We start from the raw sequence: 17,334 nt of genomic DNA on the forward strand, positions 1-17,334 counted from the left end.
TCGGGAGTTGAGGTCTGAGGCATGTGCAGTAGAGGAAGATCATGATACATGTCAATCTGGAGGTCAAGGAGAGGCTAGGGTTAGAGATATAAAGGTGGGAGTCATCAGCCTAGAGATTGTTTTACAAGCCATTGGAATGGGGGATATCACCTGGGTAGAGAAACAAAGATGCGTCCCCAACTGATTCCTGGAACACTCCTGGAATTTACCATTCTGAAAAGAAGAGGTTTGGGGAGAAAAGGCATATATGAAATAAATATTTCAGGGACTTCCTTGGTGGTTCAGTGGTTAAGAATCTGCCTGCCAATGCAGGGGACACGGGTTCGAGTCCTGGTCCAGGAAGATCCCACATGCCATGGAGCAACTAAGTCCGTGCGCCACAACTACTGAGCCTGCACTCTAGAGCCCGTGAGCCACAACTACTGAGCCCGCGAACCACAACTACTGAAGCCTGCGCGCCTAGAGCCTGTGCTCTGCAACAAGAGGAGCCACCGCAATGAGAAGCCCGCGCACCACAACGAAGAGTAGGACCTGCTCGCCGCAACTAGAGAAAGCCCGTGTGCAGCAACGAAGACCCAATGCGGCCAAAAAAAAAGAAAAGAAAAAAAATCTCAGAGGATAGGAGAGTGAGTTTACCAGAGAAAGAATAGTAGCATTTCTGAGCAGGTGACCGCCCATTTGAAACCAGAAATGATTAAAGGGAACGAATCTGCCTGCCCGAGAGCATGATTTCATACCCTAACATTTGGTTTCCCACGGAAAGCCGTGGAGAACAAGCATAGTTGTGTTCGTTCATTTGAAGCATCAGATTTCTCCAGGCTAGTACGGTTGGAAAAAAGGAGGGCCAAGGGGGGTGTGAGTCCTTGCAGAGGGAAGTTATAATCATAAACCAGGGCATCTGAGCCGAGTAAGTGAAAATATAAAGAAAATCTAGACCTGGATGAATAGTAATGAAGAAAGCCAGTGGATTGAGGTTCATGAAGACAGCGAAGCATTTGTGTAAGGGCAGCCTGGGGAAGCGACCAGAGGGCCTGGGCGGCCACTCATGTTGACATTTGCTATCTCGGAGGTTGTTCTAGAATGTGAACCTGGCAGATATTGTGAATTGGCTAATTTGCATCACGGTATTAAGGTGGAGAGGAGTGGTGAGAACTAAAGTCTTCCAAGAATGAGAGGTGTGACCAGGACTTATTTGCTTAATGACTGAGTAGGACAGAGAGCCCATGGTGGTGCCTCAGAGGAACAGTGGTCTTCCTGCGAGGGAGGGGCAGAAGATTCGGTAGCGACAACTGGAAACCAGGAGGGTGGAGACCCACTTCCTAGTCCTTAGGTATGTGGACTAAGAATGCCACCTCAGCCACTGCAGCCGCCCCTAATGGTGCACTTTGAGGAGCCTCAGGATGGGAAAGAAAAGGCCCTAGATAGCTAAGGTGCATTTCAAAGGAATGATTTCAGTGAGCCCAGACTCTTGCATCTTCCCATACACAGAACAGCGCTAAATTCGTTAACGTGAGATGTCTGGTTTTCTTTAATTAACAGGAATCTTTTGATGTTCCAGCTACCTGGTTTTTGTTGCAAAATACCTGTATATCCTGGCTCCTCCCATACCTCTTCAGAGCAAACTGAAAGGCTGCCTCCAGGGTTTGAAGTCCTCAGAAAGTCCACCGAATAAAACAGAATTCTTAACTTTTAGGATGTGCATTTTTTTTTCCAGTTGTTATGTGTTTGCCTCCAGAGAGTAGTGGAAAGACTTTTCCCTTGGGAAAGCAGTGGTCCAGAGGACAGCTATGCATTCCCTTAAAAGCTGGAGGTGGAATGAAGTGAGGGGAAGTTGAGGATAAAGAGGAATGTGTGGGTCACACAGTGGAAGTTCCACAGGATTTCTTCGTTGGACTTGGGAGGAAAGAGTGGGCTGGAGGTTGTGTGACAGGAGTAGTTTGTATGATAATGAACATCCAAGGAGGCTGCTGGCTCTCGCTGAGAGATTCAGGCCTTGACCCACTCAGTACATATTTATTGATCACCTCCTTGTGTGCCAGATGCTGTGCTGGCAACAAACAAGCAGCAGTGGCCAGAATGGACAAGCTGCCTGCCCTTGAAGTATCTGCTCTGACTGGGGAGGTTCAGACTGGTCATCAATTGTGTGTCCTGTAGCAAAGAACTGTTTTCCTGTTTTTTTTTCAGAAAATACTAGAATTTGAATCCCAGGGTTTCCAACAACTAAATCAGTGTCCTTAGCCTCTTTTAGTGTCGATTATGCCTTCTGTAAAATGGGTGTGGTGGTGCCTCTGTGGGTGGTGTTGGTGTTGCTCAGTTATTATTCAAATGTGCAAGAATTGCTTTTGCCAGGAGGTCAGGGTGGGTCATCAGAGCTACGGTCAGTCCGTAAGATGCTTGTGTTTAATTAGAAAAAGGCACTTTTACTTCTAGAAACTCTGCTTCCATCAGTCAGAGAACTGTTGTAGTAAATATGCAATCGAAGAAGTCCAGGAAGTGAATGGTGTGCCCTCCTGCACTGGCTTGTCCCTGCAGGGTGAGGGGAGGGGAGAGGCCAGCTTTGGGTATTAACCAGTTATTTACTAAGTGCTTGAGTACAGGCCTCTCAAACAGTAACGTGCCCTCGAATCACTTAGGCTCTTGTTAAAATGCAGATTCTGATTCATTGGGGCCGGGGTGGGGCCGATATTCTGCAGTGGCTGCTGGTTCAGAGACCACACTTTGGGTTGAGATGGCTACGTGTAAACCTTTGTCTTAAATGCCGGTAGAAGACCTGGATCCTTTGCCCTTAGGGGTTTTGGTCTGATGTGGAGAGATTAATGCACAGGAAATGATTAGAAAACAATTAAGTGATCAGGAATGCGCTCTTGACACCTGTTGGGGTTTAGAAACAAAGAGAAGGAATGCCTCTAGGTCTGGACGTGCCAGAAAGCTTTCACAGAAGCAGTAAGGACTTGAAATTCCTCCTGAGGTCCAGCAGAGGAGGAAGGACATTGCAGGACGGTTGGGGGTATGTGTGAGAGGATGGCTTGGGTATAGACATGAGGTGGGGATGTCATACCAGCAATAATACAAATAATGATAACAGCCAAGCTAACATCGGTAGAGGTTCTGTCTACTGTAGGACCTGTTTTATAAGCTCTTTGCCCTCTTAGTACACGGGTGACGATGTTATGACTCTCAGGATTCAGCCACTCTTTTTGTTAGAAAAATCGGTGGCCCAAGTCTGTTACTTGTCCTAGGATCAATTTGGGATCCTAAGTGATTCTGATGGGTTTGGCCATTGTGTTCTTTTTTTGGGGGGAGTATTTATTTATTTATTTATTTGTTCATTCATTCATTCATTTATTTATGGCTGCATTGGGTCTTCATTGCTGCATGCGGGCTTTTCTCTAGTTGCGGCGAGTGGGAACTACTCTTCGTTGCGGTGCGTGGGCTTCTCATTGCGGTGGCTTCTCTTGTGGAGCACGGGCTGTAGGCGCACGGGCTTCAGTAGTTGTGGCTCTTGGGCTCCAGAGCGCAGGCTAGAGCTTAGTCGTGGCACACGGGCTTAGTTGCTCCGCGGCATGTGGAATCTTCCCGGACCAGGACTCGAACCCGTGTCCTCTGCATTGGCAGGCGGATTCTTAACCACTGCGCCACCAGGGAAGTCCCATTGTGTTCTTTAGACTTTGTTATTTTTGGAGGTTACTTAGATTTTTATTCTCTCTTCATGTGCAGTGTTTCTGGACAATCCACACGTCTTGAACACCCATGAAAAATCATTTCTAACATCCATGATGCTAATTAAAAGACAGCCTCTGGTGGTCTCATTTTATGTTTGTTTGGTTTTTTTACAACAGAAACGAACACAGTATTGTGAAGCAGTTATACTACAATAAAGATCTATTTAAAAAAAAAAAAAAAAAAGACAGCCTCTGGTGTTGATCAGAGATGGCTGAACACAGCAGTGTTTGGAATGTGGGCCTCTGACTGGGGTCTTTCAGGTGGTAACTAGCAACCCCTCCAGGGTATATTCCCACCTAGGATCCTACATATGTTAACTCACTGCCCCTAGCATGTAAGGTAAAAGTAACACGTATATACTACAGTGTTTGCACTGAGGTGTTTTGAATTGAAAGCAATATAACAAGAAGACATAGTGATTTAAGCTTTTAAATATTTTTAAATGATAAAAGGAATGCATACTCCTTATATTTATATAATATTTAGGAAAAGTATATGCTCGTGTATATTGAAATTATCCATATGCTATACCCAGAGATAACTTTCAACACTTATACCTTTTTCATAACTATAGCTACGTAGGTATTATATGTTTATATACAATTTATTACATTGGATTGAAGGATACTTGCAATCACATTTTATGTTCAACTTTGAATCCTACCTTTTGTGGCTTAACAGCTCACGAGAATTTTTCTGGCTCATACAGTGTATTTCATAGATGTGAATTTCATTGGTTGAGACAAATGGGAGAAGACAGATGGAGTAGATATTTAGGAGGAGAAATTGACCAGCTTGGCTCAGGAATTGGATGTTGGATTTGAGGGAGGGGCATTTAGAGATGACTCTTAGACACCTGGATTAATAGGTGAGGCCTTCTCCCTTTCCCCAGGCAAGAACAGTTTAGAGACTGGTTTTCTAGTTAATGCATCAACATTTGCAAATGCTTGGGATGTAATTTCCAGCCCACCTCTGGTTTCTTCCTTCCTTTCTTTTTCTTATGTTGATTCCTATATTAACTTCCTGGAGGAACTTCTGATATAAATTGAGATTTTTCTTTAAAATGTGTTTCTAGTGCACAGAGGTGTCATTTAAAAGTCAAATTCATGAAGGAATATTTTTTACCTGCTGGGTTTAATTTCAGATGCCAGTGTTATCATAAAAGGCAAACCACCCTAGACTCTGTTTTAAAACTTTGTTCAAACTGTGCCAGTTGAAATTAACTTCTGCAGATGGAGAGAGGAAAGGAGGAAAATAAGTGTTGTAAAGAGTCTTTTTTTTTTTAATTTTGAATTTTATTTTATTTATTTTTTTATACCGCAGGTTCTTATTAGTCATCAGTTTTATACACATCAGTGTATACATGTCAATCCCAGTCGCCCAATTCATCACACCACCATCCTCACCCCGCGCCGCTTTCCCCGCTTGGTGTCCATACGTTTGTTCTCTACATCTGTGTCTGTATTTCTGCCCTGCAAACCGGTTCATCTGTACCATTTTTCTAGGCTCCACATATATGCGTTAATATACGATATTTGTTTTTCTCTTTCTGACTTACTTCACTCTGTATGACAGTCTCTAGATCCATCCACGTCTCCACAAATGACCCAATTTCGTTCCTTTTTATGGCTGAGTAATATTCCATTGTATATATGTACCACAACATCTTTATCCATTCGTCTGTCGATGGGCATTTAGGTTGCTTCCATGACCTGGCTATTGTAAATAGTGCTGCAATGAACATTGGGGTGCATGTGTCTTTTCGAATTATGGTTTTCTCTGGGTATGTGCCCAGTAGTGGGATTGCTGGATCATATGGTAATTCAATTTTTAGTTTTTTAAGGAACCTCCATACTGTTCTCCATAGTGGCTGTATCAATTTATATTCCCACTAACAGTGCAAGAGGGTTCCCTTTTCTCCACACCCTCTCCAGCATTTGATGTTTGCAGATTATCTGATGATGCCCATTCTAACTGGTGTGAGGTGATACCTCATTGTAGTTTTGATTTGCATTTCTCTAATAATTAGTGATGTTGAGCAGCTTTTCATGTGCTTCTTGGCCATCTGTATGTCTTCTTTGGAGAAATGTCTGTGTAGGTCTTCTGCCCATTTTTGGATTGGGTTGTTTGTTTTTTTACTATTGGGCTACATGTGCTGTTTATATGTTTTGGAGATTAATCCTTTGTCCGTTGATTTGCTTGCAAATATTTTCTCCCATTCTGAGGGTTGTCTTTTCGTCTTGTTTATGGTTTCCTTTGCTGTGCAAAAGCTTTTAAGTTTCATTAGGTCCCATTTGTTTATTTGTGTTTTTATTTCCATTACTCTAGGAGATAGATCAAAAAAGATCTTGCTGTGAGTTATGTCAAAGAGTGTTCTTCCTATGTTTTCCTCTAAGAGTTTTATAGTGTCTGGTCTTACATGTAGGTCTCGAATCCATTTTGAGTTTATTTTTGTGTATGGTGCTAGGGAGTATTCTAATTTCATTCTTTTACATGTAGCTGTCCAGTTTTCCCAGCACCACTTATTGAAGAGACTGTCTTTTCTCCATTGTATATCCTTGTCTCCTTTGTCGTAGATTAGTTGACCATAGGTGCGTGGGTTTATCTCTGGGCTTTCTATCTTGTTCCATTGATCTATGTTTCTGTTTTTGTGCCGGTACCATACTGTCTTGATTACTATAGCTTTGTAGTATAGTCTGAAGTCAGGGAGTCTGATTCCTCCTGCTCCGTTTTTTTCCCTCAAGACTGCTTTGGCTGTTCGGGGTCTTTTGTGTCTCCGTACAAATTTTAAGATTTTTTGTTCTAGTTCCGGAAAAAAATGCCATTGGTAATTTAATAGGGATTGCATTGAATCTGTAGATTGCTTTGGGTAGTAGAGTCATTTTCACAATATTGATTTTTCCAATCCAAGAACATGGTATGTCTCTCCACCTGTTGGTATCATCTTTAATTTCTTTCATCAGTATCTTATAGTTTTCTGCATACAGGTCTTTTGTCTCCCTAGGTAGGTTTATTCCTAGGTATTTTATTCTTTTTGTTGCAATGGTAAATGGGAGTGTTTCCATCATTTCGCTTTCAGATTTTTCATCATTAGTGTATAGGAATGCAAGAGATTTCTGTGCATTAATTTTGTATCCTGCAACTTTACCAAATTCATTGATTAGCTCTAGTAGTTTTCTGGTGGCATCTTTAGGATTCTCTATGTATAGTATCATGTCATCTGCAAACAGTGACAGTTGTGCTTCTTCTTTTCCAATTTGTATTCCTTTTATTTCTTTTTCTTCTCTGATTGCCATGGCTAGGACTTCCAAAACTATGTTGAATAATAGTGGTGAGAGTGGACATCCTTGTCTTGTTCCTGATCTTAGAGGAAATGCTTTCAGTTTTTCACCATTGAGAATGATATTTGCTGTGGGTTTGTCCTATATGGCCTTTATTATGTTGAGGTAGGTTCCCTCTATGCCCACTTCCTGGAGAGTTTTTATCATAAATGGGTGTTGAATTTTGTCAAAAGCTTTTTCTGCATCTATTGAGATGATCATATGGTTTTTATTCTTCATTTTGTTAATATGGTGTACCACATTGATTGATTTGCATATACTGAAGAATCCTTGCATCCCTGGGATAAATCCCACTTGATCGTGGTGTATGATCCTTTTAATGTGTTGTTGGATTCTGTTTGCTAGTATTTTGTTGAGGATTTTTGCATCTATATTCCTGAGTGATAATGGTCTGTACTTTTCTCTTTTTGTAGTATTTTTGTCTGGTTTTGGTATCAGGGTGATGGTGGCCTCATAGAATGAGTTTGGGAGTGTTCCTTCCTCTGCAATTTTTTGGAAGAGTTTGAGAAGGATGGGTGTTAGCTCCTCTCCGAATGTTTGATAGAATTCACCTGTGAAGCCATCTGGTCCTGGACTTCTGTTTGTTGGAAGATTTTTAATCAGTTTCAATTTCATTACTTCTGATCAGTCTGTTCATATTTTCTGTTTCTTCCTGGTTCAGTCTTGGAAGGTTATACCTTTCTAAGAATTTGTCCATTTCTTCCAGGTTGTCCATTTTATTGGCATAGAGTTGGTTGTAGTAGTCTCTTAGGATGCTTTGTATTTCTGCGGTATCTGTTGTAACTTCTCCTTTTTCATTTCTAATTTTATTGATTTGAGTCCTCTCCCTCTTTTTCTTGATGAGTCTGGCTAATGGTTTATCTATTTTGTTTATCTTCTCAAAGAACCAGCTTTTAGTTTTATTGATCTTTGCTATTGTTTTCTTTGTTTCTATTTCATTTATTTCTGCTCTGATCTTTATGATTTCTTTCCTACTACTAACTTTGGGTTTTGTTTGTTCTTCTTTCTCTAGTTCCTTTAGGTGTAAGGTTAGATTGTTTGCTTGAGATTTTTCTTGTTTCTTGAGGTAGCCTTGTATAGCTGTAAACTTCCCTCTTAGAACTGCTTTTGCTGCATCCCATAGGTTTTGGATCATCATGTTTTCATTATCATTTGTCTCTAGGTGTTTTTTGATTTCCTCTTTGATTTCTTCAGTGATCTCCTGGTTATTTAGTAACGTATTGTTTAGTTTCCACGTGTTTGTGTTTTTTACGTTATTTTCCCTGTAACTGATTTCTAATCTCATAGCGTTGTGGTCAGAAAAGATGCTTGATACAATTTCAATTTTCTTAAATTTTCTGAGGCTTGATCTGTGACCCAAGATGTGATCTATCCTGGAGAATGTTCCATGTGCACTTGAGAAGAAAGTGTATTCTGCTACTTTCGGGTGGAATGTTCTATAAATATCAATGAAATCTATCCAGTCTATTGTGTCATTTAAAGCTTGTGTTTCCTTATTTATTTTCTGTTTGGATGATCTGTCCATTGGTGAAAGTGGGGTGTTAAAGTCGCTTACTATTATTGTGTTACTGTTGATTTCCCCTTTCATGGTTGTTAACATTTGCCTTATGTATTGAGATGCTCCTATGTTGGGTGCATATATATTTATAATTGTTATATCTTCTTCTTGGATTGATCCCCTGATCATTATGTAGTGTCCTTCCTTGTCTCTTGTAACATTCTTTATTTTAATGTCTATTTTATCTGATATGAGTATTGCTATTCCAGCTTTCTTTTGATTTCCATTTGCATGAAATATCTTTTTCCATCCCCTCACTTTCAGTCTGAATGTGTCCCTAGGTCTGAAGTGGGTCTCTTGTAGACAGCATATATATGGGTCTTGTTTTTGTATCCATTCAGCAAGCCTGTGTCTTTTGGTTGGAGCATTCAATCCATTCACGTTTAAGGTAATTATCGATATGTATGTTCCTATGACCATTTTCTTAATTGTTTTGGGTTTGTTTTTGTAGGTCCTTTTCTTGTCTTGTGTTTTCCATTTAGAGAAGTTCCTTTAGCATTTGTTGTAGAGCTGGTTTGTTGGTGCTGAATTCTCTTAGCTTTTGCTTGTCTGTAAAGCTTTTGATTTCTCCCTCGAATCTGAATGAGATCCTTGCCAGTTAGAGTAATCTTGGTTGTAGGTTCTTCCCTTTCATCACTTTAAATATATCATGCCACTGCTTTGTAGCTTGTAGAGTTTCTGCTGAGAAATCAGCTGTTAACCTTATGGGAGTTCCCTTGTATGTTACTTGTCGTTTTTCCCTTGCTGCTTTTAATAATTTTTCTTTGTGTTTAATTTTTGCCAATTTGATTACTATGTGTCTTGGCGTGTTTCTCCCTGGGCTTATCCTGTATGGGACTCTCTGCGCTTCCTGGACTTAGGTGGCTATTTCCTTTCCAACGTTAGGGAAGTTTTCAACTATAATCTCTTCAAATATTTTCTCGGGTCCTTTCTCTCTCTCTTCTCCTTCTGGGACCCCTATAATGCGAATGTTGCTGCGTTTAATGTTGTCCCAGAGGTCTCTTAGGCTGTCTTCATTTCTTTTCATTCTTTTTTCTTTATTCTGTTCCACAGCAGTGAATTCTACCATTCTGTCTTCCAGGTCACTTATCCGTTCTTCTGCCTTAGTTATTCTGCTATTGATTCCTTCTAGTGTAGTTTTCATTTCAGTTATTGTATTGTTCATCTGTGTTTGTTTGTTCTTTAATTCTTCTAGGTCTTTGTTAAACATTTCTTGCGTCTTCTGGATCTTTGCCTCCATTCTTTTTTCGAGGTCCTGGATCATCTTCACTATCATTATTCTGAATTCTTTTTCTGGAAGGTTGCCTATCTGCACTTCATTTAGTTGTTTTTCTGGGGTTTTATCTTGTTCCTTCATCTGGTACATAGCCCTCTGCCTTTTCATCTTGTCTATTTTTCTGTGAATGTGGTTTTTGTTCCACAGGCTGCAGGATTATATTTCTTCTTGCTTCTGCCGTCTGTTGTAAAGAGTCTTAAAAAGTGTTATTTAAATATTAATGCCACTTGAGTTCTGCTCCATATATGTTCCTACTTTCCGCTAAATTATAAATTCTTCTATAGCTTTTCCAATTATATTTGTGTCTGTTGCACTTTTTTTTTTGGATTGGAACAAACAATGGTGATATGTTTGACTCTGGGAAAGAAAATGATAAGATTTAGTATGAAGGATTTAGTTTCCATCAGAAGGAAAATGCCCCCCTGGCAAAGCTGTTAGAATGAATTACTTAAGGAGAACAGAGCCTGAGGTGTCTCTGCCCTAGGTGAGTGTAACCTTTGGTCAGTTAATCCATCTTTCTGGGCCTTGGTTTTCTAATCTATAAAATGGGGAGGAAAAAATAGCACCTACCTCATAGGCTATTTTGAGAATCAAACAAGTAAAAAAACACTGGAAGGTGCTTGACACAAAATAAGTGCTACTTACTGCTAGTTGCCTTTACCATAATTAAGTGAACTGTGAAAAAAAAAAAGAAGTGATTTTAGTGTAGTGGTACCTACCAACTGAAGGAGGATTAAATAGGTGGGTCTTTCAGGTTTAAAATACCCATGTGCCCTGTCGGCCAAGACCTATTTGTTGAAATCTATTTTCTACCAAACCCTGTTGGGGCGGGGGAGGGTGGGAATGGCGAGAGATTAAAAAACGTAAGTAAGGCTGCTCTTTGGTGTTCTGGAAGGGCGGTGGGGTCACCTCTGCCTTGTGCTTGATCATCTTTGCTAGTCATTTATTCTAGGGTGCTCTCATTTAAGACTCATACCATCCCCCACTACAGAGGGCAGCGCTTATGTTATAGATGGACAAAATGAAGCTTCCCCAGAGACGGGGGCGTTGCCAGGGTCACAGCTAGTCAAGTGTGGCAGCTGGATTTGCATCCAGATCTTTCTAACTGCACAGCCTTTCCTCACAACACTCCCTCTTCCTGAGAGATCACTAGCATTGCTGTGCTTCTCATTCTTAGTGACTAGCGGAGTTTGTGTGTAGGGTTTGTTTCCCATACTTCAGAACGGAAAACTTCCCTAGGAGGGACTTCTCAAGTCCACATTCTTTGTTTAAAAGGATTTTGCTTTTTCGGGTTTTACTTTCTCTTCCACACCCTCCAGCCCTGTGGTCTTTGATGTATTTCCAAAGAGGGCCATTTAGAAAATCCCATCAGAATGGTCACAGAAGAAAGCTTAGCCTTGACTGCTGAGGTTAGCTCTTTGGGCGTTTATTGCCGGCAAGTTGCCGAACACAGATTCCTGAAGCTTGAAAGGGTTGCCTTTGGTTAGAATCTGATTCCGTTTATTTGTTGGACAGACAATTATCAGGCCCTGCAGGTGACAGCGGTAGACTAAGTCTTAGTGAATACAAGGTGAGTCAGACAGGGCACCTACCTTCTGGAAACACCAAGGCTGGTGCGGAAGGAAGACACTTAAACCAGACCATTGTCACATAGGGTTTAAGGGTTACCACAGAGGGAAGGACACATCCAAGGGGACATTCAAACCAGCTCTTTGGTGGTCATCCCTTCCTCAGGTATCTGCAGCCTTTTATACCTGTCTGCCGTGGCAGTTCTGCTCTGTGAAGGAGGCTCCACGTGGACTTTTCTCTCCACCTCCAGCCACTGTGATGTCTGTGTTAGGAGCTGGGAGGACATGAGAGTGTATGGTCTGTTGGTTTTTAAATTTTTTTGTAAGTCACATGCCTTCCTGGTCAGGTACTCAGATGAAAGATCATTTGCCCTCTGCTTGGTCTGGATTGACCTTCTGCCTCTTCTTTGAACCTGTCTCAGCCAGCCTTCTGCGTGGTCCACGATTGTCCCTCTGCAGGCTGGTTGTAGGTTGTCTGTCTGCTCCTTTCCGGTCTCTGCATGTTTGAATTGTTTCATGCTTTTCTGGACATCTTCTGTGAAAGGGAGGAAGCTATTAAGACAGTCCCTGTGGAGTGTTTCTAGGTTTTCCACTGTGATTGAGATGTAGCCTCCCGCCCATGACGTTGGGGCCTCTCCAGTCTCCTTTCCCTTGAGTGTGTTGTCTGTTAGCCTTGCCCGCCTTGTGCAGTTCTCTCTGCCGGGAACACGGGAACTGTTTTGCCCTCTTGACTAAACATGGATGGGTCGGCACCTTCATCTGTCCTCCCATAGAGGTCTGTGCAAATCTCAGTCATCACATTCTTGGGGTTCCTGTGGATGTTTTATGTTGGTCTTTCTTGGTAGACAGTGTCCTTTAAAGCCAACCCTTACTCTGGTCATTTTTGAAAACACAGTACCTGGTTAGTGCTTGGTACATATAAGATGCTAACTAGCTGCTCTTTTAATAAGTGGTTAGTCCAGGCTTCAAAACTCACCTAAACTATAAAGTATACGCGTGTATGTATGCATGTGAGAGAGAGAGAGATCTGTTACAGTTTGTATCATCCTGCATTTGTTTATTTTGTAAAGAACTCTCTCAGTTTGGGTAGACTGCAAGACTGCAGCGTCACCTCTTGGGATGAAAGGTTAGCAGGAAATTGTAGATGAGTCGAACCACTCTCAGAATCTGCAGGATATTTCTCTTTTGCAATTTGCATCCATTGATAGTGCTAAGAACTCAGCCCTTCCTCTTTGCTCTTTCTTTCAGAAAGTATTATGAGGGAGGCCGAGGACTCCACGCTCCGGGCAGAGAAACGGCACTGGGATTAGGGATTGCCACTTCTGAGAGGATGCTGGGAATCTGCAGAGGGAGACGGAAATTCCTGGCTGCCTCGTTGACTCTGCTCTGCATCCCAGCCATCACCTGGCTTTACCTGTTTGCTGGGAGCTTTGAAGGTAAGAAGGAAGCTTTCCCACAGGGAGAGGGATGGAGGGAAGAAGGAACACTGGCTGTCCCAGAGTCCTAGGAAGAACCTCCAAGTCTTCTAATCCCAGCTTCTCATTCTGTAGAACAATGGAATCTTGATGCCCGATCACAGGAAAAGATTTACCTAGGTTTACAGAGGGAATTAGAGGGAGTTAGTAATGGGAGGAGAAAAAGCTAAATACGAAAGCAAAAATAAGGCGCCCCTGGATGCAGCAGCGTGGCGGAGGTTACACAAACGTCAGATAGCAGCTGTGCAGGCTGATCGCCGTGTCGATAAAGGGGAAAAGGTTGGGTCCTGGGGGGATTACTTAGCTATTTGTGGAGTAAGATGTTTCATTTGTTCTTTCATCTATTCATTCACTTATCTGCACATTCAGCATTTTGCTACTGTTTAACGTCTACGCTAAACCAGGTACTGGGAATCCGGTGATAACAGATCTGGACCTTCGGAGTGCAATGGAGGAGACAGGTTAACACGTGATCTCTGTTCATTGCTGTATGTGAAGCTCTGTTAAGATAAGGCAAGCCCAGGGCGCTGGGGGAGAGGGTGATTGAGGCTGTCAGGCAGGCTGGGTACAGAAGATGAGCAGTGATGCTGACCTGCTGAGTACAGGAGCTCAGCAAAGGAGTCGCCTTCCCCAAACAAATAACAACTGCTCATCCCTGCCGCGTTCCCGAAATCCACGGAAAAGACGAGTCTCACATCCTTCCAGCCAGCAGTTTCAAATGCAGTGCAGTGTTCTGAATATCAAAGATGGTTTTCTAAGCTTCGGGGAGGGAAGGAGTGGCAGTGTTGAAGAGCACACTTTCTGTTTGTTTACCCCAACACTTGAGTTAAAAAAAATATATATATCTCTCAAGTGAAAATCTGTCTCCAGGAAGTCACTACTGTGTTTTTTTTAAACATTTCCTTTATGCATAATTTTATTGATAGCTCAAGGCTACTTTTTAATTAGGAGTTCACTGCCTGAGGTTTGTCCTGAGTTCACTAGGCTGAATATAAACGAGGTGGAGCTCTGTGCCTGCATAGCAGGGAAGGGCTCAGGGCCACACCCCTGTCCCTTTCCTGCCCCAGACATCCCTGGAGTAGTAGAGCTTTCATCTAAGCAGCTACATAGATTATGCATGGAAGTGGATGGTTAATTTTTGGCAAAGAGATCAGAGGGAGGAAGGTGAGTTGGTTTTGGCGCTGGAAGAGGTAGAAGGATGCATTCTCCAGGGATGATGGAAGAGACCCTATGACAGAAGACCAAGAGCACTGGTGCTGGCACAGGTTAAATACACTAAACATTGACTTTGCCAGTATAACTATAATAATAATAGCATAACAACAACAACAATAATGATGATAACAATATACACCACAATATTCTGAGCATTTCTACATGCCTGGCGTTGTTGTAAGGACTTGACACCTGTTAACTCTTCCTCCACAATAATCCTATGTGGTGGGGACAGATGCGGAGGGCAAGGAAGATCAGCTTCAGTGACGTCACCAAGGACCCAAAGCCAGGCAAGATGTGGCCTGGATTATTGGACTTGAGAGCTGTAATACCATGTTGTGGATTGGGCTTCGGTGAGGGTAGACTTTGGTGGGGGGGCAGGGGGGGTGGTGCTGACAAAGTGTCACATGATGTTTTTGGATGTGTGTGAGGGAAATTGTACAATTTTGATTTTTCACTCATTGGTAGAAACCCAACATTAAATAATTTTGGCAAAAAGGCAATTTGGGGACTAATAAAAGTAGTAAGTTCGAAGGTAGGGCTAGCTTCAGGCAGGGTTGGATCCAGGGGCTCCAATGATATTTTTGTAGCTCTGTCTCTCTACTTTCCTTTGCTCTACTTTTCTCTGCTATGGTTTCTTTTCAAGAGTAGCTTTTCCTACACAGTGAAAGCTTTGGCTTACAACTTATCCTTACCAGTCCCTTGTAGAAAAAGGAGGACTTCCTCCCCCTAATTCTCCAGCATTACCTCTGATTGGATTGCCTCTGGTCACTCGTGGTCTGGAGAGCATTCACTGTGGTTGGGGGGAGGCTGGTGAGGGCAGCCCTGAGCCCTGTGCCTATTTCTGTTCACAGGGTAGAGAAGAGTTCCCTGAAGCATGTGGAGGGAAACTGGGGAGAGGTGGCCCCCAAAGGTAAATGGTGCAGTTCCCCAAAGAGGAGAAACTAGGAGTTGATCTGGGTTCTGGAGAATTCATACCTGGCTGTGCTTAGTGATGGGCTGATATCGACTTGAAGGTCGCTTTACAGCATCATGCTCTCTGGTCCAGCCCTGGCCGATAGAGGGACTGTGCTCCTTGACCTTGAATGATTTTGTTAGGCTGGCAGATAGATTGCATTAAATAGGGTCTGGATGACGTGGGTACATTAACAGAAGCATTCTAGCTAGAAGGATGAAGGTGACGGATTTCTTTTACCGGGCTCAGTTAGTCCACTGGTCCACTGCATTTATTTCTGGATGCTACACTTTAAGAACAATCTAGACAGGTCAGCACATTTAGGAGAATATAGGTGAATGACCGTGTCAACTCAAACTTTGTTTCATACGAAATAGTGGAAAGAATGGGGCTGTTTGCCTTGGAGAAGCAAAGGCTCCAGGTGTACAGGATCAGCTTCAGCCAACAGTCAAAGGGCTGTCTCCTGAAAGAGATTAGGCTTCCTCTGATGGCCCCTGAATCTATGGAGGGACGTGGCAGGGAGCCAGATGTCAAGCTCATCATAATAAGGGTCATTCTGTCCACTGCTGGGACGAGCTGCCCTGGGAGGGAGCGATGAGAGGTGTGCAAACAGAAATGTGAGCATCAGGGGCAATTGCACAGGGTGATCTGCCTGACCCGTCCTGACCCAGAGAGCTTGAGACTAGAAAAGGCTGAGTGTTTATCCAGAGACAAAGGTGTCCTCCTCGGAGTTCCTGCCGGTTGCCCCAGGCATCGGTACACTTCCAAAAGAGCCTGCAGAGACATTCTTTTCTCTGTAGTTAAACATAACAACTTTTCAGTCCACTTACTGACACCCTTGAGTTTTCTGTTTCAAGGCAGGTGGAGCCATAAATAAGGGCCAGAGCAGCTGCCTGGATTCATGGTAATGCTATTCAGGCTTTATGTGGGTGTATTTATTTTTCAACCCTGTTTAATTTCAATGGATCATCTCCTGAGAGCAGAGTCTAGAACTCTCCCTGAGATATGGAAGCTCTTAGCATAAGGCTCTGGAGTCAGATTACACGCAGAAGCACGATATATCGAGAGAGCACTGGCTGGGGTCAGGGTCTCAGGCTCTAAAATCACCTCAGCCAGAGTAGTTGGTGATTTGGGGCATGATCATGCCTCTCTCTTTATCTCTTCCAGCTTGAAATGACGTTGTAGAAATGAAGCTCACCTACTGGTGCACTAACATTCTACACGCTTATGATTCTAAGCATTGGGTGTGAATGAATTGGAAATGAGCAGAATCTTCTCCAATTAATGGGAAATAGGACAGGAGGAGGGAATAGGCTTATTGTGATTTGCTCGGGAGTGTGGATCCAGGATCAGTGCATAAAAGTTACGGCGAAGCAGGACCTTTCTCAGTGTAAGAAAGAACGGCTGTTCTGACACATTTGCCAGGTGTTGCAGTGCACCGTCTGGGAAAGCATTGAGATCCCCCTTCCCAGAGCTGTTTGTCAAAGGCCAAGTGACCATTGGTTGAGGATGCTAATCAGGGGATTTTTTTGCTGGTGCTTTAATCCCGAAGTTCCTAAATGCTACTGACTTCATATCTTCCCACACCCACCTTTGTTCCTCTGCCATCTCCATTAACATCCCCAGCTACCCGTGCTCCAGGCTCTAAGCCTTCATTCTCGTCCTTCTTCATTCCCTCCATCGCTTGGTTGCCATATCCTGTTGGATCTGATCTTGACCTCTTGCCTCTGTGTCTCCTGTTTCCTCCCTTTCAGCACCTCTGATGCCCTGGCTCAGCTGTCTGCGTGCATCCTTTGGCATCAGGACCGATGTGGCAGCCATCCTCGTCTGCCCTCCGGCCCCATCTCCTCGCACCCTCCTCACATTCCCCATCCAGCCACACTAGACTTCCTTGACGCTGGTGTGCACTGCCCTCCGTCCTCTGGACTTTGCACATGTTGTTCCTTCCCCTCCTGTCTTTGCCTGCCTGACTTAGATCCTCCTGTCTCAGCTTAAACATGATTGCTCCTCACCCTTAACTCGCTGGCTTCCTCAGCTACCCCGTCCTGACACCCACCCCGCCCCCCGCCAACTCCTCATCCTTTCCCCTCCCTCATACTCAGGGCACTTCGTTTTTCTTTTTTTTATAATTGCTGTCTTCACGACTGAATACAAGCATCCGGAGGGAAGTGGTTCACTCTGTTCATCCTTCCATCTCTAGCACCTACTACGTGCCAGGAGAAC

The 17,334-nt window shown here is 43.1% G+C and overlaps 1 protein-coding gene across 1 annotated transcript in view; it reads left to right on the forward strand.

The window, feature by feature from the left end:
* The window catches only part of LARGE1 (LARGE xylosyl- and glucuronyltransferase 1), a 598,072-nt gene that overhangs the window by 127,179 nt on the left and 453,559 nt on the right, over positions 1-17,334 (forward strand). Inside the window, 1 exon segment of the mRNA XM_061204391.1 lies at positions 12,715-12,902. Coding sequence (XP_061060374.1) covers positions 12,715-12,902 — 188 coding nt within the window.

This window comes from Eubalaena glacialis, chromosome 11 (genome assembly GCF_028564815.1).
Source record: "Eubalaena glacialis isolate mEubGla1 chromosome 11, mEubGla1.1.hap2.+ XY, whole genome shotgun sequence".
Taxonomy (NCBI): domain Eukaryota; kingdom Metazoa; phylum Chordata; class Mammalia; order Artiodactyla; family Balaenidae; genus Eubalaena; species Eubalaena glacialis.